Genomic DNA, 24,712 nt, shown 5'->3' with positions numbered 1-24,712 from the left:
ATCGGCTGGCGGGTGGTGAGCAATTGTACTGTGCATCACTTGTTTTGTGTATTATTATTATTATTATCATATTATTATTATCATTTTATTTCAATTATTAAACTGTTTTTATCTCAACCCACGAGTTTTTCTAACTTGTGCTCTTCCAATTCTCTCCCCCATCCCACCGGGTGGGGGGGAGTGAGCGAGCGGCTGCGGGGTGCTTAGTTGCCGACTGAAATTAAACCACGACATGGGGTTAAAAAAAATGGCAGCCTCCATTCATGCACACGAGTAAATGTAAAATGCATTTTAAATTTAAAAGAAAAAGCTCATTTCCTTAAAAAGAAAGTTCTTTCCCCACACAAGAGAATACATAGTGATGTGGTGCTGAGGTTGCTGGAACAACCGCCTGAACTAGGACCAGATTCTTATCTCCTTGTTAACACCAATAGCAGGTTAATCTTGGAGGCTGTTAACGTGTCTAATTTACCTAATACTGAATCAGCCCAAGACGTCTTCAATGCACAGGAAAACTGATTTTGTTAGGAGCAACAGAGGAGGACAGAGGGGAGGAAAAATAGGGCTGAGAAAAAGCAATGGTGTCTAAGAGACCTTTGCATGAGAGAGATGGGAGAGGGAGTACTGTGACTTTGGGGGACCTGAAAAAGGCAGACAGGGTTTGTGAGACTCTGGGAGAGGAGAAGGTCCCTCTCCACCTCCTCATACCTGTCTCCCTCAGAACACACACTCCCTTGCAGTACAAGATCCCCTACCCTCACTCCGTATCTTGCCTGTTCTGCAAGAAGCACATCACTGGCAAACCCTGTTTACCCACCTGGATCTCCTGGGTCAATGGGAAGTAGGAGAGGAAGAAGGAAAGGCCTGGAGATGATCTCTGTTCCTAGAGGGGCAGTGCTGGACAAAGATATGGGATACGGTACGTCAAGACAGAGAACTATTGGAAAACAGGACTTTGCTCCCTGTTGTTCCTTTCCTCTACCAGTAGCTCCTATTTTCCATCATCCATGCCATGACCATGCCCTGGGCAACAACAACCACAGTAGAGCGCTGTGCTGCACAAGCTGGAAGAGCCCATTCCAGCTCCTTGTCCATAGTTTCACACTCCAAGCAACTGCCCACCTCTGCACTTACACCGGGGAACGTGAAGATGTGAGCCTCTTCTCTGAACTCAGGGGACTGCAGGAGGAAAGAACCCAGGTGACCCAGCCTTTGAGTGGCCCATCACAACACCCTGAGGAATCAAGACTACCTACGAGGAATCAAACAGCTTTGAGGCTTGTAGACCTGGAAAGGACACAGGAGGTCATTATAATGGAAAAGGAATAAAAGAAAGGAAATGAAAGCATGTTGATATGTCTGGTAGAAGAAACATAAAAGAAGAAAATTAACTGGAGCCCCAGCATATTGTGGCACATCTCTGGATCAACAGTGATGTTGATGAAATGTAATGTAATTAAAAAAATGTAATCATACATCTTTACCAATTTCTTGGCAAGCAACGGAATTATCATGTGCTTTGGTTCTTACAGTTTACAAATGAAAACATGTTTAAAATGTGCCTTCATGTGTAATTTTTTAATGGAGCAACAGCTGGTACTAAATAGTTTCCCCTAATGCCTGAGGGATAACATCCATTTTTCAACATTCCTTCCCCAACTATCCTAATAAAACTCTCCTCCTAAACATAGCACTTAAATCTAATAGTGAAAGGACTTGTTCAGAAGATCAGGGCTATCCTAGGATCAGTAAATAATTAGTGTTAACAGGAATTCAATGAAGGTGACAGAAGATTCACTGGAAGGAGTGATGAAACCCAAGAAAAGGTAGTAAAAAAAATTTATAAAGATATAAAAAATAATTGGAAACATGGGCCCAACAGGAAAATCAGAATAGGCATGGGAAAAATGTAAGATAATGCATCTGGGGAAAATAACCCAAAATGAAGATCTCATTGATGCAAGAAACCAGAGAAAAAGTGAAGATGAAAGGAGAGATTTGAGACAACACAAAATATTGTGGCTACACATTGTCCTTTTACCATTACTATTTTTTCCCAAGAGGACTAAGCTGTGAATACACACTTATTTTATTAGAGTTTGCTTTTCACTCCTCCATTTTTTAAGCAAACAAAAATGTCTTATACTGCCTGTTTTACCAGACACTATTAGAACTTCAGAAAAGGAGTCTGCTCCTATAATTTGCAAGGTGGAAGACAAGCTGAAAACATCAAATTAATCAGATCACAAAAAAATTTTGAAAATGTACTAGAGAAGATCAAGTTAAACCATGATCAAGTTAGGAGAGAAAGGAATACACTGTATTCAGCGTTGGTGCTGCCTCACCTTGAATACGGTCTGCAGTTCTGGGGCCCACAATTTAAGAAGGATGTGAAGGTCCTTGAATGCATCCAGAGGAGGGCAACAAAGCTGGTGAAAGGGCTGGAAGGCATGTCCTGTGAGGAGCAGCCAAGGACTCTGGGTTTGTCTAGTTTGGAGAAAAGGAGGCTGAGGGGCGACCTCATTGCTCTCTACAGCTTCCTGAGGAGGGGAAGTGGAGAGGGAGGTGCTGATCTCTTCTCCCTGGGATCCAGTGATAGCACGCGTGGGAATGGATCAAAGCTGCGCCAGGGGAGGTTCAGACTTGACATTAGGAAACATTTCTTTACCGAGGGGGTGGTCAAACCCTGGAAGAGGCTTCCTAGAGAGGTGGTCGATGCCCCATCCCAGTCAGTGTTTAAGAGGGATTTGGACAATGCCCTTAATAACATGCTTTAGCTTTTGGTCAGCCCTGATATGCTCAGGCAGTTTCACTAGACGATTGTTGTAGGTCCTTTCCAACTGAAATAGTCTATTCTATCTGTAAACATATTTAATGTCACCAAGTCTGCTTGCTATTTGATTCTGTCTTACCCAATCTACCTTCCTTATTACTTTACCTTAACCCAGCAATAATCCATAGGGTATCTTAAAGTCTTCTGTTAAGGGTTCAATAATTTTTTTTTAAGTCATCAAATAGCAAAAGGAGGAACTAGACTTTGGGAATTAGAGTTTACAAAAAAAGTTTGCAAACATTTTACAGAGTACAGGATTTTAACTTAAAATTGTAACTGACCAGACACTGTCTTCTAATGAAGACAGACACCTAAGTTCCTTGCTGTTGTACTGAAACAGTATAACAGCATGACTATTTGAACAATAACAAGATCTCCACTCATTGGCATTTCAGTTAGTGTGGACTTTCTGCCCATTTATTCTTCCAAGTTCTGCTCCAAATTCTAAGATTTCATCTTTTATAATTGCATTTCTATTTCAGTTTACACAGGACTGTTAAATGAGGTAAAATGAGGTAAAATCCCTTCCACCCAGAAAACCTAAAGCAGGAACATTCTGGGTCCTAGAAATACAGTTCCTGAAGATTCATGGGAGGCCAATAGTTTCTACTCCCCATATCATTAATTAGAGTCCCTCAGTATTTTTTCACCAGCTCCTTCACAAGTAGAAGAGGGTATGAATTCTCCCACCTCTACCCCCGCTTTATTGATGGCTATATCCCTTATTACACAAACTGAAAAAAAATCAAATGCACAACCTGTTTGATTGGGTTACGCAAACACATCTGTGGCATGACACGTTGCGTGCTTTTTCATGGTATTTCCAAGGCTTCGTCTGTTTTCATGGTTCTGGTCTGGGTTTGCTTCTTTTCTTTCCCTCTCCCATTTAGTTATCGGTTGCTCTATCACTTTTCAACACAACTATCTATTTTACAGTCTAGTACCCAATGCTACCTATTATTTTTGCAGATTTCAGATGTACAAATGCAAATCCTCTAAGTCTGTACAGCTGCCATCTGCAAAATATGCATGCGAGCCTTAAGGAGTCTGCTTTTTCAGACTGCCATTGCCAAGATATTTACAAATAAATGGACTAAATTAATCTCTCATATGGCTCTTCTGAAGCAAAAGATTTGGCCCAGTGTGTTTAAAGAAAGTAATTTTACTGAAAATTTTATAGTCAAGAGTCCACAAAAATTACACTGAAGGCATTTATTTCAGTATAATTCTCACAATGTACTCTCAGCTCTTCAACTTTTATGGTTGTTCTCCTCCTTGTTTCGGTTCCATAACTTCCCTTTCTAAAGAAATTGATAATAATAAATAGCTTAACTCCATCTAGTCTTAAAACTGTTAAACCTTCTGAACTTCTTCCTTGTTCCTTTCCTTCTTGCTATGTTATTTGCATTCCACTGCTAGTTCCTTCTGGCCTAACCTGATCAGACACAACTTTCCATTTTCCAACATAATTTTCGACACTTGTAAAGACTTCACCACCAACAAAACATGGTGCCAGTATCTGTCTTCCAGACAAAATAACTTCCCTTTCTAAAGAAATTGATAATAATAAATAGCTTAACTCCATCTAGTCTTAAAAACCTTAAACCTTCTGAACTTCTTCCTTGTTCCTTTCCTTCTTGCTTTGCATTCCACTGCTAGTTCCTTCTGGCCTAACCTGATCAGACACAACTTTCATTTTCCAAACATAATTTTCGACACTTGTAAAGACTTCACCACCAACAAAACATGGTGCCAGTATCTGTCTTACAGACAAATTTATCCTCATCTTTATAAATCTAATGAATAAAAGGTGAACAAAACCTGATATAACTTTTGCATTTTTGCTGATGTACCAAAAGCTGACAGAAGGTCATACAGTGCATGGCTTTTTGTTTAAGATGTCAGGTCAAGAGACATGTCCATTTGGAGCATTATTCTTCAAGAAAGAGCTGGATCAACTAGAAAATGTCCAGAAGGGAACAAGAATAAACAGGCATCTAGAAAATTATTTAAGAACAAAGACTGAAAGAGCAGAGGCTAGTTCATCGTAAAAAAAAGGGTGACAGAGACATATGATATTATGTTGAATTTTGCTGAAAAAAGGACAGAGGTAATCTCTTCTCTTTATCTTTGAAAGAAAGAACAAAAAAAAAAATGAACATTTACAAGGAGATTTAAGTTAGACACTAGGAAAAGGTTATTAGCAATATGGATAGGTAAGTATTAGAATAGATTGCCTAGGGAGGAAGTGAAATCTCCACTGCTGGATTTATTTAAGAACAAATTAGACAAACATCTTTTCATAATGATTTAAGTAGAGTTGATCCTACCATGCACAAGGGATGGCCCCTCAAGGTCCATTCCAGCCTTATTTTTATGATTCTACATTCCTAATTCTTCAACTTGTGCTGAGATGTATCTGGCACTCCTTCACTTGTCATAAACAAAGGATTCTTGCTGATCCCACAGTTCCTGTCCACAAACTTTTACCACTTCAGAGCTCTTCATCACAGGACCTCACAAATCTATAGATTCTTTCACAGCATTTTGCAAATATTGAGCTAAACCTTAGGATTTTGTATTGCAAATGATGAACTTGAAATTCAGTAAAATCTGGTGGGTTCATCAAGTATGCTGCAGAGCCAAGAGTTTGCTCTCCAGCCTCTCAGTTTGTACTGTAATTAGTACAGAATTGCTGTTCTCCCAAGTAGCAATATGACATTCCACATAGGACAAGCAGTAATTTCTGATGTGCTGATGCACTTGGTTTGCATCACAACTTACAAACTGCAAGTACTGGGGTATACAGTGAGCATCATCCACTTCATAACTGGGTAGAGAGTAGTGAAAAAGCTGAGAAACCAGAGGTAAAATAGGGGAGGTTGTAGTCAAGTCATCAGTGAAGGAATACTTGGGTGGTCTTCCTTACGCTAAAGACATTGCTAGAGGCTGCATTTTGGGATAGTGATGGAAGAAGAGGAATACTGGAGTCTGCTGTCTTTTCTCAGAGTTATTTTTTCATTTTATCCAATCATTCTTATCTGAGGAATAGACAAAAGTGGAATAACATTATCACCATGCTACATCATGAAGTTCATGATGTCAGCTTACTTTTCTTCTAGGTTATTTGCACTCTACATCCTGTTTGAGCTGAGCTCAAGTAGCAGGGCTGGAGGCTTGTATGTGGTCTGCTGTTTAAGGAACTGTGCTGGAACATGAAGAAATGGATTCGAATCCTTTCATCAAACCAAGCTAGGCCTACAACTCACCTTCCAGGAACCTGACCCCATTTTATTAAGTCAATGAAGAGAGCAAGGCATGCTGAATTGTTCCATACAGGTACTCGGCTCACCACTAACAATAAAAGAGAATCTTACTGCTGCAATTCTGAATTACTGAATACGATCCTGTTCTAGAGCCACATCAGCGTCTATTGTTAAGGGATATGTAATAGAAGCTCCAAAGTCTACCTGTTCTTAGTATGATATTTAGGCCTAGTAACTTCACACTCTTTAGTCATAGTTAGAAATTAATCCTCTGGTGAGAGTCAGTAATTTAAACAGACCATAGGCCATGACGTGTGAAACAATGCCTAAGAACAGAACTAAAAACAAATTTAGGGAGATTGTCAATATTAACAAACAAGTGTGTCTCACTTTTCGGTCAACTCAGGTACAGCTAGAAGCCCCATGGGCTGACTGCAAAGCACTGAAGAATTGTTCTCAAGAAACCAACCCCATTTGTTGCTTGCAACAGCTCTGTGGGTGAGTACTTAGAGCTCAGGATAGATGCAGCACAGACCTGGATGCAAATATTAATTATGTTACCCTGACACGTTATAATCATTGTCACAGTGAATTTTTGTTATACCTAATGAAGTAGCATCTATATGACAAAGTATTTATTCTGTATCGCTCTGTTATTACACTCTGTACAATGGCATACGGGCATTCTCAGCAAAGAATGATCTGTTGTTATCTTATAATGCTTTTCAACATTAATTATTAAAATTAGAGTGCTGACCAGTAAGATATAGGTGATGATTTCTTTAATGATACATGGGTACTTAAAACTGTATCAGTTATAGTCATTTAGAAAAACATAGCTATGAACTGCATTGGGCTGGAGAGCACTCATGAGAAATCTAAATATCAATGCGTATCTTCAGATATAGAATAATTTATACAGTAAATTAACGCACAGAGAGGAAACTTACTTCTTCTTCCTCCAGTCCAGTTAGATCCCAGAAATAACTCAATCTCATCTGCAAACGCTTCCATTGTTCAAGGAACATAGTAGCTTTAAAAAAAAAATAATTAAAATTATAAATCCAATGCACTATGGTGAATGCTTGTGTTACTTATAAGCCCCAAGTGATATTTGAATCCCATAATGCTAGGCCTATTATAAATAAGCACTAAGAAACAGCCCCAGACCCAATTTTAAAGAAAGAACACAAGCAAAGCATGGAAACAATAATTACTGTCTTTTTACAAACAAAATACAGAAAGATACAACATGGATTGCCCAAAGGCACTGGTAAGTTCCTGTCAGAGACTGGAATTGAACCCATATCCACTGATATCCACCCCAAGAACATCATCTCTCTTAATTTACCATGAGTCATTCTATAATTCATGAGCACAAAGCATATAATGAAACAAAATCTAGGTCTAAATATTAATCCGTAACACACTAACTGGCCAAACAGATTTTGCTGTTTCAGTGTTTCTAATCAGTCAGAAATATGTAAAGAAGGTAGGTGTAGCCTGCTACTGAAATAAATCATTGATACCTATATGTAAACTAAGACCCTCAGTAATATGTAGAAAATAATGTTCTTTTGAAATATATTACAGTGGTACAGTTGAATATTTTTGTCCTGCATAGACATGGTGATTTTGTCCTAAAGGACTGGCCAGTAGTTCAGTCTCCTGTTTTTCCTTTTTCATTAATATGAAGGAACAGATGTTGTACTGTTGTCTCATATTTACAGTCTCCTGACCTTCCTCTCATAATTGCTGTTTCCTCTAGATAGCCCTTTGCCTAGCTGCTCATGATTTATGGACGGATGGATTTATTAGAAATAGCACTTCTTACTCTTGACTTGTGGACACCTATTTTCAGATTACTGTATCAATGCTAAACCAGTATATACCAACTAAAAAAACCCACTATACCAATAAAAGCTATACCTATAAACAACTGTGGGCACTGTTTTCCATTTTCTTACGCTTCATTTCAACTTTTCAGTTGATGAAAAGGGGACTGTAAAAACGTTGTTAGATCACAGCAGTATTTACATCACTTTGAACATCTTGTAGATAGCTCCACAAGACACACAACAGTGGAGAATTAGATCCAGCTTCCTTTGACTGCATCTGCACTTGGTGTAGCTGTTAAGATAACACTGGGAAAAGTTAGACTACTATTAAAATAACGTGACTCTTACAAGACAGAATCTATTCCAACAGTTAGCTGCAAATATTTTCTGCACAGGTATCCTCCCATAATGAAAGAAATAAATATCATTTAAACACCAGACTGGCAGTACACTGAAGTAAATCCAGACATTAAGCAATTAAGTTGCTATCTCTGCTCCTTCCTTACAGAGAAGAGGACATATAAAAGATATATTTAGCATGTTTTGCAAACTTAAGGGTTTTTAGATATCCTAAATACAAAAACATTTGGCTATTTTATAGGGTGCTATTACTCATTCCACTTCTTCCTGTTATTCAAAAAGTCAGTTCCACATTTAGCTCTGTAAGAACTTATTTGGCTAGATGCAGTAGCTGTTCTGAAATCAGCAAGTTTGCACTGACTTACACTAGCAGAAAAACAGTCTAATTATATTCAACTGTCCTTCTAATAAACACATCTGACAGCTGAAATTCAGCATCCCAGAACACCAGCTACATTAAACACAATTAGCCAGGCATTACTCCGTATTTTGTGAATATGGTCATTTGCAAACAGTATTGCTGAAATCAAAAAGATACTTTATGAGGCATCAAGATCAGCTAGTAAAAGCATGATTCCTTTTGAGATATTAACCACGGTAAGTCATCTGCCTTTTACAGAATGGGAGAAGGCAAGCAGGATGAAAGACTTCTTGTGCCCAACACCATCATGAAAGGAAGCCAGCTCAAATTACCATACTTTGCTCTTTTAAGTATACAATTGTAAGTCATAAGACCTGTCAGTTTCCACATCACTATACTATATCCTATGAAAAAGCATTCAGGCAACATTTACTCAAGATACTGTGAGGCAAGCTGATTAGGTGTGTGAAGATCTGTCGTTCAGCAGAATGAGCTCTAGATATAACCCGTACAGTCTCCTAGCAGTAAGGCAGCAAAATTTGCTGTAATCTAATACTTAATAGGCAAGCTGGGCAGAGTTAGTAAAGGATACTTTATTTCACTTTGCTGTTCTTTGTATATGACGGCTGTATTTTCTTGCACTGACAAGCTCAGTTATCATGGTCCCAAGAACAGACTTTTCCAATCTGTGGGAAACATTTCTGGAGGGGGGCTACAGCTCAGAAAGAATTGTGTTATTCTTACATGCCTTTTTTTAAAAGCAATGCATATGGAACTTTTTGTTCCTTTCTGTTCCTTTACAGATTCTACTAATTTATCTTAGTGTAAGGCTATATCAACATTTTGTTTTGCACACTGCATTGCTGATACTAAAATGTATTTATTTTGGACGAGGCTGCATGGAAACGATCATTTACATGGATGCAAGTTTACATTACAGATTCTTTGTCAGGAAAATACTATTTACCTATGAAAGAGTAAATGAATTGTCATTCATACACATGCTGTCCAAACAGCTACACTGAAACTTGGACAAGGCAGTGTATTGCATGCTTCATGGCAGCAGGTAAACTGTGACACCTTATCTGCCAGTCTACTCTGTAATTGGCAGCAATCTGAAGTAGGAAAATAAGTCATTGTGAGAGTCTATAAATTCATCATCTTTTGCCATTTCTCTCAGTCATAGTGCTTACGTATTCTCTAACTTCTGCTGAAGGCTTTCCAGGAACTGGTAAACAAAAGCTTCTTCCTTCCATGATTTGTTCTGTCTGCAAGTTCCTTAAAAACCCTATGCTATCCATACGCAACACCAAGCTACCAATCAGTCATTTCTAAAACAAGCTGTAAAATTTTAATAGGGTTGCAAAGTATAACACGCTGATTGCTGAGGGATGGCTATAGGACAATAATATATTTCCTCAATTTCATATTAAGAATTAAAATTTCGTTTTGTGAACAGTGAATAGGGAAACAAAAAATCGTTTTACAGTAGCAATAACACCTTTACCTTTCACAATAAGCAAGATCTAGAGTGAATGAGGGCATAACACCAGCAATAATACATGCAAGCACAGTACACACACTTTTCAAGGCAGAGGTGAGGCCAGAAACAATAAGAATAATGCTACAATGTATTGATTAGTGTTTATGAAGTGTTTTGATATCCTCAGTGAGACAGGGTATGTTTGCCATTGAAGAAAACCAAGCTTGTTTAAATGGAATACTTTAGAACATATTACAATTAAAACAATAATAGTCCCATTGTTCTTCGAATCCCATAAAGTTTTGATAAAATTATGTGACTAAGTTGTCCCACATGGGAGTGCACTCTGTGCTTAAATTAAACCCTTTCAGCTGCCTGCCCCATACCAATCCCAAATACATTCCTGCCCCAAATGCAGAAGGTGTTAAAGGGATTGCCATGTCTATAGAAAATGAGGAAAAACATGGCAAAGCTTAGAAGTGCCATTAAACAAGGCAGTAGAGTGAAAAAGGACACTTTTCTTCCCTGAACTATGCAACTCCTGTCCATTTATTCCAAAGCTTGCTGCTGACAGCAGAAAGCCTTGTAATATTGCTTTCTCCAATCTCAGCACAGACAGCCCTCACGGGCCCTCTGAGGCTTGCCAGCTTCATGAAGCCATATGTATCACATTCAATCTAATAGCACTTTGTTACACGTAAGGCTACTACATTGTACTACTGTGCATCGCAGCTTTCATTCTGTCAGTAGTCCAAAGATCAAACGACACTGTTAACATGCAAAGCAATACTCACCCCAGAGAGCCATAAAGATGGAGAAGAAGACTGTGGCGGGGTTGTCAAATAAGTGGCTAGCTCGAGCGGTAGCACATGCAGAGCTGAGGTTCCAGTAATCACAGAACTTGTCACACAGGGGGCACATGGTGAAGGCATTGTGTTGATCGCACATTTCTTTACTATGAATGACAAGCGCACAAGTTCTTAGGGTATTACCACTCAGAAAAGGGGGATGTACAGTAGTGATATTAAGCAGCACCTCATAGCTATTCCAAGGTATTTGCAACATGCATGGCTTGAAGTTGCAGAGGACGGAAGCTGTGTGTCTCTTCAAGGCACATTGCCATGCGCTGGAATATTAAAATACTTATAGGCACCTTACCAGCAGAAAAACAACGCAACACAGCAACCAATCTAATCACTACACTGTATTAGTGAATTAGTGAAGACTGCATCACTGAAGACTGAGGTTAACCACACTAAAAAAAAATAATTAAAACACAGTCGAAGTGGAATTTGCCATCTCTACACATGTTTTGATACAGATCAGATTTAAATTCGTGAAAAAGAATTCTGAAGTAGCCATAAGGGAAATCTGCGCCCTTGACAAAACACACATTTTTAACATGGTGGCACAAAAATCCATGTCAAATACCATGCAACTTCATATATCGGGACTGGCCATGTAAGTCTGCGTAAAAGCCAGAACCAGCACCCAGGCATGTTGGTTGGTCTGTGTCACAGACAGAATAAATCTGCAACACCATTTGCAAGATACACTAGGTTTTGCTATAAAATTACATACATGCACTGAATTTAAAAGACTTACACTAGCCAAGAGTCTTGTTCTTAGCAAGGATGTTACATTTCACAATATTTACTTTGAGATGCACCTCTACCCTGCATTTTATTTGTGAAGTATTTATAAAAGCAGTGGTTGTTTTCCCAGCATAGGGCTTTAACACCAATTGTCATCTGTACCACCATCTGCTATAAGGTTTTGGCTAAGTTCTGCAAGTGTGAGCAGTTATTTTAGGTACCCATACCAATATGTTTTAAGGGTGTTCAGATATTGTGTGCACAGTGGTTTCAGGAAATCAGATACCTTTACATTTTAGGGTTCTCAAGTTTGAATGCTGAATATGGTTGTGGTATTCTTGGTCTCCATAGCTCCTTGTTTTTCTAGTACAGAGTGCTAGCCTAATTTTCAAAAATAAAAAAAAAAATAGGAAAAAAGCCCCCTCCCCCCAGCAGTAAATCATAAAAACTAGAAAGCTTCCGCTTCTGCCTCATATATGCAGATGTTAAGTTGTATTTCCCTTTCCTCAGTTTACAGCATTTGTTCAGCTGTCCTCTGGAAAATGTGAGATAAGACACTTTCTTACAGATTTCAAAATCCTTATTTTAAAGTTGTTATTTTAATTCTTAGTCTTATTTGCTGTGTATTTACTCAGTTTCTAAAAATCTTTTAAAAAATTATTATCACTATCTCTTTAACAAGCCAAACCCTACTTGAGACTGCTGAGTGTGCTTTCAGTTTTTTTCATAAGGTTTGTACGTGAAAGACCTTCATATCTGCACAGTCTTACTCAGGTGAACTGAGTAGTGCAAAGCTCAAGTGTCCTTGCCAGGATTGTGAGCTAAGTAAAGACTTGAAACATTTCTTCATTGATAGCTGGCATATTGTGATTACAATTGTTCTTATATTGACCATCATTAAATAGCATTTTTTCTATGACTTCAAATGAAAAAGAACTATTCAAACTGTAGTATTAATATGTTTAATATTATATCATTTGAAAGGCATACAGCTGTTTCCAGCTATCATATCGTTGAAGTAATGCTCTCTTCTATTTCAAAAGGCAGTAGAGGGTGCTGCAGATACATCTTAGCCATAAATCTCACTTAAGTTTAAATGTTAGCACAAGCTTTCCCACAGACAAGCACAGCCCATCAAGATTCATTCAGATCCAGCTAAGAAAACAAACCCTGACTCAGATGTGTTGTTATTCATCATTTAACTATCAGTAATAATGTCCTACTGCAGTGATCCACTTTAAAAGTTGCCAATTCGTTTGAGAGAACGCAGGAACTGCCACAATGAGTGTGACCAGCAGTACTAGTTATCCAGTATCCTGTCTCCACCAGAAGTCAGACACAGATAACACAGAGGAAGTCTCCTTTTTTTCACAGAGAAGCAAACATTAACATCCCTCTGATAATTTGGCAGGTTTTGTTTAGTATAACACCCTCAGGACACACAGCAGAAAACTCAACATTTTTTTGTAAATGTCAAGAAGGAGAATGCTGTGGATACCAAATATGCTAAATCTGCTAACTATCGTTCATCTTACTTGTGCAAATAGCCTGATTTTACTAAGAACAAAGTAATCCAAGAGTACCTGACAGTGTATTTGCATTAACTTCAGTGAGTTCTGCACAAAGTCTTTCTGGGTGAGCGTGGAGGTATGTGCATTCATAAAAAGCAAATGGATGTCATTCAAAAGAACTTACAGTAATGCAGTAGACTCACTGAACATTCCTGTTTCAGGAGCTGCAATATTGAACAGCCAAATAAATGTGTGTCATTCAAATGTCTTATCTACTCAATGCATGTGTATTTCTAATGCTCACAGGGTTGTTAATGATATATCACTGCTCTTCAGACATGTTAAAAGCAATCATTCTTACTAAGGATTATGAACAAAAAGCACAGTCATAATTTTCAAGGAACAAATTATTGAACACAGAGAAGCTTACCTAGGAATGTCACCCTCAATGGTTATACATCCATAAAGAAATACAATAATCCCGACTACTGAAGATGGAATGAGGAATTCTGTATATAAACCCAGCCATGCAAAATAAAGTCCTATCTTTTCTCCAAAATATTTTCTGAAAAAGAGAATTAAAAAAAAAAAAGGCATGTGTCAAGGGTATAATTTTCAAATGTGTTCTACAGCTTCTTAGCAATCCCTGAAAGTTAAAATACTAATTGTCAAAGACATGGATGAAAACCCTGAGTATCTTGAAGTCAGTATGACCAAACAAAGGGGGTGATTTGGGCAGTTTCAGGTTCTCCATTCTGAGAAGTTAAAGACAGTCCTGTATCATTATAATACATACTTAATATCTGCTCAGGGAAGACTGCGGCTTTTGCATCTCTTAAATGAAGTCAGTGAAATGTCCCTCACTTCCATCAAGAGTAGCAGAATTTCAACCAAATGTTTAATAGAAAACATTGGAAAGGATTAGGCTCCTCAAAAGAGTATCTAGATATGCCATCATTCTTTGCCTCTGTAGTCGTCCTGGATTCAGTTGGTGAAAGTCATGGAAATGACATCTATGGGAACTACTGACAACATCCTCTGAGATCTTAAAAGACTAGTAATCTTGAATTGCTGTTAAAGAAGGAAGGTTTACTTGCACACTTAGCACTGGCTTTTCAGAGAGAATAAATATTTTTGACAAATTAAAAATCTCTGGACAGCTGGTTTGAAAAAAACAGTTTCTGCTCTGAGGAACAGTTCACTGTAGATGTTGATAAATATGTGCTAGTACTCAGGCCAACATTTTCATGAATCACGCTGAAAGAAGTAAACTAAACATAGATGAAACTCACTGATCATTCCAAAGTACTGTTAGGAGTGATTACAAATATTGCAAAACACCAAGAGCTTCAGAGAGCTCAAGAACTCACCATCACTAAAATGAGACTAAATTTAGATAAAAAGCAACACGGTTAGAAACATTTCACAAGCCAGAGAATAAGATGGAGGAATGCTGGACAGAAAGCAACTATACAGAAAGCGCTCAGGGCATGACATTGCATTTGAATCAGTGAGACATGCATTCACACTGTGGTGGCAGAATGAACAAAAAGAATTTCAAGATAACATGCCTAATAAAAGAAAAATAAGACTTGTTCCTCAAAAAGGCTGAGCACAATCCCACTTTGAGATTGATTCTGAACTCACTCACACTACGAAAGTTTTACCCAAGCTTAGCACTCCAGATTTAAATTATTCCTAATGAAAAAGGTGAAATGAGATTTTTGGAGGCCCAGGATTTCTTTTAACAGATGTAATTCTACTCTGACAGAACTTAATGACAAACCTCCATGTCTGTAAAGTTGAGCTCAAGTCCTTTCAGCAGCATAAGCAAAACTGAAATTTTCTACTCCAGAAGCTAGGTCTCAGGGCTGCTCCTGCCACAGGAGAGACAGGGGCAGAAGCGCAAGCAAGGCAGAGAGCCATGGGACAACGAGACAAGCCTCCACAGTCGTTTACAGCTCAGATGAAAGGAGTAAGGGTAGCAACAGTGGGGTTTTTTTAATCACTACTGTTTCTGCTGTTGTTCTCACACCATCACAGCTGCAGCTAACTTCACATTCCTAGTCTCTCACATAGGAGAGCGGACAGTGCAGTCATGCCTATTTCAGTGTTGCCTGACATGAGTGCCTGTATTTGCTTATGTCCAACCAACCTCGCTTATCCTTTAGGAAGGGCACGTGCAATCATAAAAGGGAAAACAGAACAAAAGCACTTTAAGGTGATACACTGACAACATTATCTTCAGTATAAGGGCATGCCATAACTTGGAGAACCAGCACAAAAGCGAGGGAAATTTCAGGAATCTTCTGGGAAAGGAGTACAGCCCCTACACCTGACATTTGCAAGGCTATCATAAGCAACAGACTGTGTGAAGTATCAAACAACACGAGTGGAATCATGACAGAGTGACTCGAATGGCAATAACTTAATTAGCTGTGCAATTCTCTTTTGTTTCAGAAAGACAACTTGCACAAGTCAGAATGCGAATACTATTTGCAGTAACCAGTCTTTAAACAACATATATCAGCTTAGTAACTCTGCATTCACACCACAGCATAGTTTTTAAGCACCTTGGGGCAACGGAGTATCACATTTCCATAGAATATAAGGCAATATGATATTATATGATATAGTATAGTTTATAAAATGATAAATGTAAATATTTATGTTGCAAATATAATCTAAATACTGTGGGACTACTCTGTAACCTGGCACATGCCAGGTTAATTTGGAGGTAATTTTTAGAAAGTAGTTTTTCTTCATTTTCACATTTGTTGGTTTTTTAATTTTTTTTTAATATGAAGTGAGGGAGGAAATACTTGATTAAAATAATCAGATGGCCTATAGCTTTTCGTCAAGCCTCCTGTGTGAGTCAACATACATCAGCAATAGCCTTGGAGTAGCACAGGTCAGAGGGAGACTCAATTTGCTCTCAAGTTTCCTCCTGACTTGGAAGTGACACACCTTGCATTTGATAGTAAGGCAAACATCACTGAACACATCCTAACAACATGGAACAAGAAGGAGGAGAGGGGGATTATTCTGATTATCTGTCTTCTTACTCCTTCCTTATTTGTAGAGTTGGGCAACATGCATAGCTAGTACAGTGCTCCAAATAGGTCAAAGCATAGATGAATAATAGTCCACAATCTAAGCTGTTCTAAACTGTCTATTGTTTTGACAAAGGGCCACAAATTAGAACAGAAAGCGTTCAAATCCCAGAAGCATTAGAGTAAAGACCAGCTGACCAGGGTCAATGAAGTTGAAGCTTATGGCTCATGCAGCTTCCTCTAGAATTTTTAAGCCTTCCAGTGATAAATGCGATCTGTAACCTACAAAGCAAAGGATTGCTATTTGCATCTATGCCAAGAGAAAGTGAGAAGAGCTCAACAATGTCTTGGCAGTATGGAAAAAAACAGTTGCCAAGAAGAAAACTGCACAATGTTCTGTGGCTTAACTGTTTTGAAAAAGAAAAATAATTAAGACTGCTGTGCCCAAGCTCAGTCCACCAATGTGCCAGAAAGTGAAATAATCTAAGAAGAAGCAATGACAGTGCTTGGAAGCATGATGATAGATTTAAATCTAAGTTTATCAAGCTAGAAAAACACAGACCATGGACATGTTTCTTCCTTTTTTGACATGTCCCAAGTTCTCCCATTTCTCTGAACTAACAAATTTTGAAGTAACAAATGGGATGTTCTCCCATTGCTCTGAATAGGAGTCAAGCCTCTGCAAACACCTGTGACCACCTGTGACAACATCTACTGCAGCCACAGCTGGATTCAGTGATTTTTGGCTCAGACCTTAAGAATACCATGAGGTGGGTTTCCTTCTAGCACCCCTCTAAAAGTCTCTTAAGAAAGGCACACCGGCATAGTTTTACAAGGTTTGAAAGCATTCCACCCCTACTCAAGTCAATAGTTTCATGTTAGCAAATTGTAATGCTATTTCACTTTGAAAGCTGGATGATAAGTTTTCTCAAATATGGACATACTAGCACCTCTATACTTTCACACTAACAGAAAAAAAATTAGAATGATTGTAGTGAATGAAGAGAAAAAAAATGTGTTCTTCAAGGGTAGAGTAAGATGTACATCAAGAAAAGGAATTTTTACAAGTTTTTGTATATTTACACCAAGAACTTGGTATCTTCTCTCATTGACATTGGGATAAAACCAGTCTTACTTTATTATACTCAAGGAATTACTCATGATTTAGGCTGGCACGGAAAAAGAGGAGAATTGAGACGAGATTTTTGCCCTACCTCAGTAGCTAACTCGCATCTGGTTCACATATATCCAGACAAAGCTAAGGACTAATCCTTTCCAAAGTATGCTCATGGATGGCCCACTGCAGAGCACCACAAAAAAAGTATGCCCTCTGCATTGCATGAGCTTTATTTCCACATTAGCTGTATTCTAATGTAGAGAAATGTCCCTTTATATACACATATGCAATGAAGACAGCAGTTCTCATCCAAAGCAAGGGGCAAATGGCTTTGATAATGAATGTGTACTGCTCCTACCAGAAGCAGCAACCAAGCATTTTGTTCTGTGTGCTGTTACAGTATATGGTGAAATTTTGTGCCTTCCACTTTGGAAGACTTTTTGAATGCTGGTAGAATGGCCACCTGCCAAGCACTAAGTTCTCTTGAGCAAGAATCATGTCTTTAAAGAAAGATTTGGCCAAATCATCCATAACTCCTTCAGAAGCTGAACAAAAGTTGCATTTCAAGCAAATGATCAGAAACAGCATTAAAAACTACAACAACAACAACCACCACCTGTAGAAAGTGTATTCCCTCTCACGGCAGAGTTAGAATAAGAAGTATTGAGAAGGACGCAGTGAAAATGTTTACTCAGTTCCCTCTGCTTCGCCCATATAACACTTGAACCAGATATCTGCAATGCACTTCTGTCTGTCTGGTTGCCAAACCAACATCAAAAAGAATAACTGATAATTAAACTCTATGCTTGCATGTTGGTCACAGTGCTTCCATGCCAAGTTGTGCAATTCATAAATAGACTAAGATTTGGGGAAGGGGGGAGAAAGAGAGAAGGAAAAAAAACCTTAGTTTTTGACTCTGTGGAAACAAGTGTGGGATACCTGGAATGTGAATAAAGCATGTGGTGCATGACACACGCTGGAAAGAACTCTGGGGTCGTTCAGGAACAAAGTTTAAAAAGCGAGGAAAAGACGCTATGGACACTGAGTCACCTAACTGGGAAATCTGTTCAAAACTCTTCATTTTTTTAATTTACACACCCCATTCTAGGCCAGCTGTTATTTCATGTTTGCCACAATTCATTCCACTACCCCTGTGGTGGTGGAATAGTTTCTATGCAAAACTAAACTGATTTACAGCTACTTACTGGGTAGGCTTTCCCCTGTGCAAATGGTCAAACAAATCACACGTATTACTTATGCCTTCAAAATAAACCTGTGCGCACAGATTGTGGACAAAATTCTGGTGTTTCTACTGTCAGGAGAAAGGACAAGCAGTCCTCTCAAAGTACAGTTTCATGTCAGAACATCTCTGCTACCAGAGCCAGTTTAAAAACTTTCTTTCCCTCCCCAGCTTCCAGCCCAGGTGCGCATTCCCTTTCTGACCCACAGCAAGCCAGTCACAGTGTAGGCCTGTGAATAGCTGTGACAGACCAGTGGAGAAAATGGCAACCTGTGGCAGAGGGTCAGGAACACAATTAATTCCTTCAGGGGGCTTTGTCACCAGAAGAAAATCTACCACTAAACCGAAGGTAAACAATGACTACCCTTACAAACATAGAACTAATTTCTAGCACATATTAAATTCAGAACACAGGATTTTTCCTTGTTTCTGAGATAATAGTTCCCACCAAATTGAAGTTTCCATCTCAAAACTGTAGACTTATTTCAGAAAGACTGCTGAAGTATAGAGAAAACCCCAGTCACTATAACAGAATCCGGAATAGGACAGAACATTTCTGTATACCGCACCATTTCACTCCAGGTAGAGCTGCCTATGTCCAAACTTTTCTGGATTTGTCATTTTTTCTCCACTTGAAAATTTTCTCAGGGCAGGATTCAAGCATTTATTACAACCATCTGGGACACCTGGGTGGAATTACCGCTCAGCAGCAGCACTGAGGCTGCTGTGCATCCACAGATCCTAGAGATTTCTACCATGTTTGTGCGTGACAGCATATACGCACATATTCTGTCCAGACAGTCCCAAGAAGAAACATATCGGTGCTAAATCCAGATATACAGAGAGTGCACCAAATGGAACAATATGGAAGCCAAGAAAGGCTCCTGGCAGAAGACATCCCCCCTTGGAACAACTTGCCAATTTTAATAAAAACTTTTTTTATTAAAATTTTAAGAGGAGGAGAAAAACAACTACAGAACCTTAGCTAAATTACACTGCAGTTGAGTCTGAGGCAGGAAAGAAAAAGTCCATTAGAAAGGACAACTGGTTCTGCATACAGAAAACAAAGAAAGGAGCCTCTGTTCAAGGTAAGAGCGCATGGCTTTCCCTAAACTGGAGATAAAGATCAAGACTGTCCAGTAGAGAGTGATTATGAGAGTGTTTGTGAAAACAGTTGATAAGCCAGTGCAAGAACCCTAAATCAAACTCTAAATGATGAAAGCTAGCTCTAACATTCACGTTTGTGTCCACACCTGCAAATGTCCCTCATTCACTTGGGAACACTTGGTACCAGATCGGTAAGACCTGGAAACAAGTTCAGAGCCACAGCCTGGCTTTTGATAAAAGTCTTCATACCCTGTGTATTTTCTCTAGCAAGTAATGCACTGAGTCACCTGCAGTGCTTCTGACTGAGAGCATTCACCAAAGATCAACAGAGAAACTACAAATCTGACCCTTCTTGTCTGAAAGTAGAACAAAGCAAGGTGCCACAAGAGCCATTTAATCAAGCCCTTTTAGTTAAAGTTCTTGTTTGAAATCATTAGTTAACAAATATTTGACATCTCCTCCAATGGTACCTGAAGTCTGGAGTCAAACCTGCCTAAATTACAGATTATACCAGCCACAGTTTTCTTCCAAGGCACTATGCAATATTACTTGTGATCTATTATAGGACAAAAAACCACCATCAAAATATTGCAATTAGAGAACAGAAATTTTGAAATTCACTTAGATATAGAACTATGTTTTCCCCTAGTCTCTTGGCTCTTGAGAAATAAGTACTATTCAACACAGTAACAGGGTACTGTTTAGGGAGAAGGTAATGTGTGTGGAGGAAGGGAATATTCAAGTTCTCAAATTCTAATGTATTCAAAAACCTGGAAAAATATCTAGACTAAAAAAACACAGAATTTGTGTATTAACTGCAATTTAAAATAGCAAAAGATCAAACCTTACCCTGTAAAGAAATAAAACTAAGACAAGCCACTCACTGAGCTTCATAGATTCACAAACCTTGTTGCTTCCATTCCAAGAAATTGTCAGAATAAAACTGAAAGGGCATAGTTTGTGGTGATGGATTATAAACTTAAAAAAGCCTTTGTTTACTGACTGTAATACAAAGAACAACAGAAGCATAATAAGTAGACATGTAATGTGACTGAGACAGAAATTAAGGCTGTCTACCTACCAGTTGTATAAGCAACCAAGATGGTGCTGGTTAGCCAGAAGCACTGTAACTGCGTTCTCCCTTCTGTTATGGGAGAATACAAAGCTTCAGTGCTTCTACAGAGCATTTTTGGATTTGTGCATGGCCTTTGTAAAGTGTCCAGATCCCCACGGTTAAAGAGACCTTTTATCAGAGAGCTAGACACAAAGAGAATATGATTTGCAGGAACATAAAAATAATAATGTACTCATACATAGCACTTTAGGTGCAGTAATAGCAGTCCTTAACCTTATGTAGTGTTTGAAAGTATTAAGTGCCTGATTACATTATTCTGTTGATGTCTGGATTTGCCTGTCATGTTCTTTGCCTACAAAAGTTCTACATGTCTCTGAGACTGCAGTAGCCACAGCACACCTTACTAAAGAAAGACATTTTCAGCAAGAGTAATTATGCAGTGTTTGTCCCGTCACTTTTAAGAACTCATGCATAAGACAACCTATGTAAACTCAGTGGCTCTCTTTAGCTTTCTTCACTTTATTCTTTAGCATACATTAGCATTCAAAAATGTCAGTAACCCTCCAAACCTGGCAAATTAAAAATCCACAGCAGGTAGCCTGGCTACCTGAGGCTGAGTCAATACCAATGTAAGACAATAGAGATTACCTATGAGGAAGGGAGTACAGTTTCACTTCATAAACACCTCAGCACACCAAGTGACGCTCTACGTAAGAAACAAATAATTCATTCAGTTATACATATAACATTTTCTCTCATAATAAACTCCACAAGCTCCTACAAATAAGGAGTAACCTATTTAAGACAATACAGTGAATCAGCCTTTCTTTCAGACTAGCAGGGATGTTACCTAGTCTTTTTCTTCCTATTTTTTAAAAACTTGTTATGACTTGCTTTTCTGGCTTTTCTGTACTTGCAAATGAGATGTTTGCCCAAGTTTTTACCTTGAACAAATGTGAGGTCACTGATATTCTATCACTTTCCTAATCTCCAGTTTTCACAAGATAATTTGCATGATTTTGATCATCTAGATTAACAGAGTTTGAAGCTCAAATACTGGCTTCTTTTCATAAATAACTTTGATTTATAATAACTAATATTTCATGAAAGCTTTCTTGTTTTTCAAATTAATATAGCTAAGCCTTACTACAGAGTCTGAATTAATTTCATGTATTTGCTTTAGTAAGTACTTGTAAATACTTGCACTGTAAGTATTACTACTGTCAGATAGACACCATCTAGTGGCTAATTTCCAATGAAAGACAAGTATAATAAATTCTTTTTTAGTCACAGTATTACTGCACACCCTGAGATAGCAAGGCTTGCCTCTTGGCATTTTGAGCCAATAAGACAGTTACAGAACTTTCTTGTTTAACTAAAATTTAAACTGCTGGTCCTCAAGACTTCTGAGACTGTGACAAATGGAAAGGCAAACAAAAGTCATTCAAATGCATCCTGCAAGTTAAACGCATGCAAGCCTCTGGTTCATTATCTTTCAGGCCTTCAGGAATCTGGTCCCAGAGATCAGGGGGAAAGGTTGGAGCAAGGAAGATGTAGCCGTGGTGGAAGAGGATCAGGTCAGGGAATACTGAAGCAAACTGGACATACACAAGACCATGGGCCCTGATGGGATGCACCAACGAGTGCTGAGGGAGTTGGCAGATGTCATTGCAAGGCCACTCTCAATAATTCTTGATCGATGATGGCAAGTGGGAGAAGTGCCCAAAGACTGGAGGAAAACAAATGTCACCCCCATCTTCAAGAAGGACAAGAAGGAGGACCTAGGGAACTACAGGCCAATCTGCCTCACCTCAATCCCAGGGAAGGTGATTGAGCAGCTAATCCTGGAAACCATCTCCAGGCACATTAAAGACGAGAAAATCATCAGGAGTAGTCAGCATGGCTTCACCAAGGGGAAGTCATGCTTGACCAGCTTCATAAACTTCTATGATGAAGTGACTGGCCTCGTAGATGAGGGGAGAGCAGTGAATATTGCCTACCTGGCCTCAGTAAGGTCTTTGATACTGTCTCCCATAAGATTCTCATAGAGCAGTTGTTCATGTATGGGCTGGATGAGCAGACAGTGAGGTGCATTGAAAACTGGCTGAATGTCCGGGCCCAGAGAGTGGTGGTCAGTGACACAAAGTCTAGTTGGAGGCCAGTGACTAGCAGTGTATCCCAGCGGTCAATACTGGGTCCAGTCCTGTTTAACATCTTCATTAATGATCTGGATGATGGGGCAGAGTGTACCCACAGCAAGTTTGCAGATGACACAAAACTGGGAGGAGTGGCTGATATGTCAGAGGGTCATGCTGCCATCCAGAGGGATCTCAACAGGCTGGAGAAATGAGCTAACAGGAACGCCGTGAAATTCAACAAGGAGAAGTGCAAAGTCCTGCACCTGGGGAAGAACAACCCCATGCATCAGTATTTGTTGGGGGCCACCCAGCTGGAAAGCAGCTTGGCAGAAAAGAACCCAGGGGTCCTGGTGCACACTAGGCTGAACATGACCCAGCAATGTACCCTTGCTGCAAAGAAGGTGAATGGTATCTTTGGCTACTTTAGATAATGTATTGCCAGCAGGTCAAGGGAGGTGATCCTTCCCCTCTGCTCAGCACTGGTGAGGCCACAGTGGGAGTACTGTGTCCAGTTCTGGGCTCCTCAGTACAAGAGAGACATGGACATACCGGAGAGAGTCCAGTGAAGGGCCACAAGGATGATTAAGGGACTGGAGCACCTCACATATGAGGAAAAGCTGAGAGCTGAGACTGTTTTGCCTAGAGAAGAGAAGGCTCAGGGGAGATCATATTAATGTATGTAAATACCTGAAGGCAGGGTGCAAAGAGGACAGAGCCAGGCTCTTTTCAGTTGTGCCCAGTGACAGGACAAGAGGCAATGGGCACATGGGCACAAACTGAAACACAGGAGGTTCCCTCTGAACATCAGGAAACACTTTTTTACTGTGAGGGTGACCGAGCACTGGAATAGGTTGCCCATGGAGGTTGTGGAGTCTCTCTCCTTAGAAATATTCAAAAAACATCTAGTCACAGTCCTGGGAAACTGGCTCTAGATGGCCCTGTTTGAGCAGGGGTTTGGACCAGATGAGCTCCAGAGGTCCCCACCGACCTCAACCGTTCTGTGATTTTGTGATCTTTGAGCACTTCAATTGCAACTATTCCACAAAGACAGTAGTACACAACAGCAGTAATCACCTGCTCAATACCGCACTAAAATGTTCATTTTTCTGCTCTCTGTACTGACTGTTGAAGTTCAGAGATTTCTCATGTTGGAAACCTTCTTTCTGCAGGTGTTTTCTGGGGATAACTGTTACATGGTGCCCAGTTCTTAATCTCTTCCCTTGCCACCTTGGTTTTGCCCACTGTTGGAGACAGATTACTGGATCAGACAAAGCTATGGTCTGTTCTAATGTAACTTTTGTACAGAGAGAGATAGGATTTTCATACAAAGCATCTTAATATTGGGGTATACCTTTAAACCAGATTACAAGGGTTGGTCTTAACCCCTGGTCAGCACTCAAGGAGTCGGAAAAGGACCTCCTTTCACCCCAACATGCCATAGCCAGAACTTTCTACTGAGATTAAGATGTCAAGAGCAGTTTTACAAGAAAGATAAACAGAACTGTAACCACCCAAATGCAGCAACTACTTTCTACTCCCTGCAGTTCCCAGCCATACACACCTCTAGATGCCTACAAATATTTATAAGCATGTATATAAAAATGTGCAGGACTTCCTCTTTTGTTTCAATGTGGCCTCCCACCTCTGGCTTTTGCTTCTCCAGTTTTAAACAACAAACTTGCATTTCCTGTCAAAATACACTGATATCACCTCCAACGATACCTGTTGGATTGGG

The 24,712-nt window shown here is 39.3% G+C and overlaps 1 protein-coding gene across 1 annotated transcript in view; it reads right to left on the bottom strand.

Annotated features, from left to right (window-relative positions):
* ANO2 (anoctamin 2) overlaps positions 1 to 24,712 on the bottom strand; it is a 217,381-nt gene that overhangs the window by 121,767 nt on the left and 70,902 nt on the right. The window contains exons 11-13 of the mRNA XM_019474448.1: positions 13,678 to 13,812; positions 10,936 to 11,096; positions 7,050 to 7,132 (exon numbers count right to left, since the gene is read on the bottom strand). Of these exons, the coding sequence (XP_019329993.1) occupies positions 7,050 to 7,132; positions 10,936 to 11,096; positions 13,678 to 13,812 (379 nt within the window). The remainder of the gene's footprint in view (positions 1 to 7,049; positions 7,133 to 10,935; positions 11,097 to 13,677; positions 13,813 to 24,712) is intronic.

Source organism: Aptenodytes forsteri, unplaced genomic scaffold (genome assembly GCF_000699145.1).
Source record: "Aptenodytes forsteri isolate BGI_AS27 unplaced genomic scaffold, ASM69914v1 Scaffold73, whole genome shotgun sequence".
In the NCBI taxonomy this organism is placed as follows: Eukaryota; Metazoa; Chordata; class Aves; order Sphenisciformes; family Spheniscidae; genus Aptenodytes; species Aptenodytes forsteri.
Note: the sequence above shows the minus strand (reverse complement) of the source record. Positions and strands in the feature narration are given on the sequence as shown.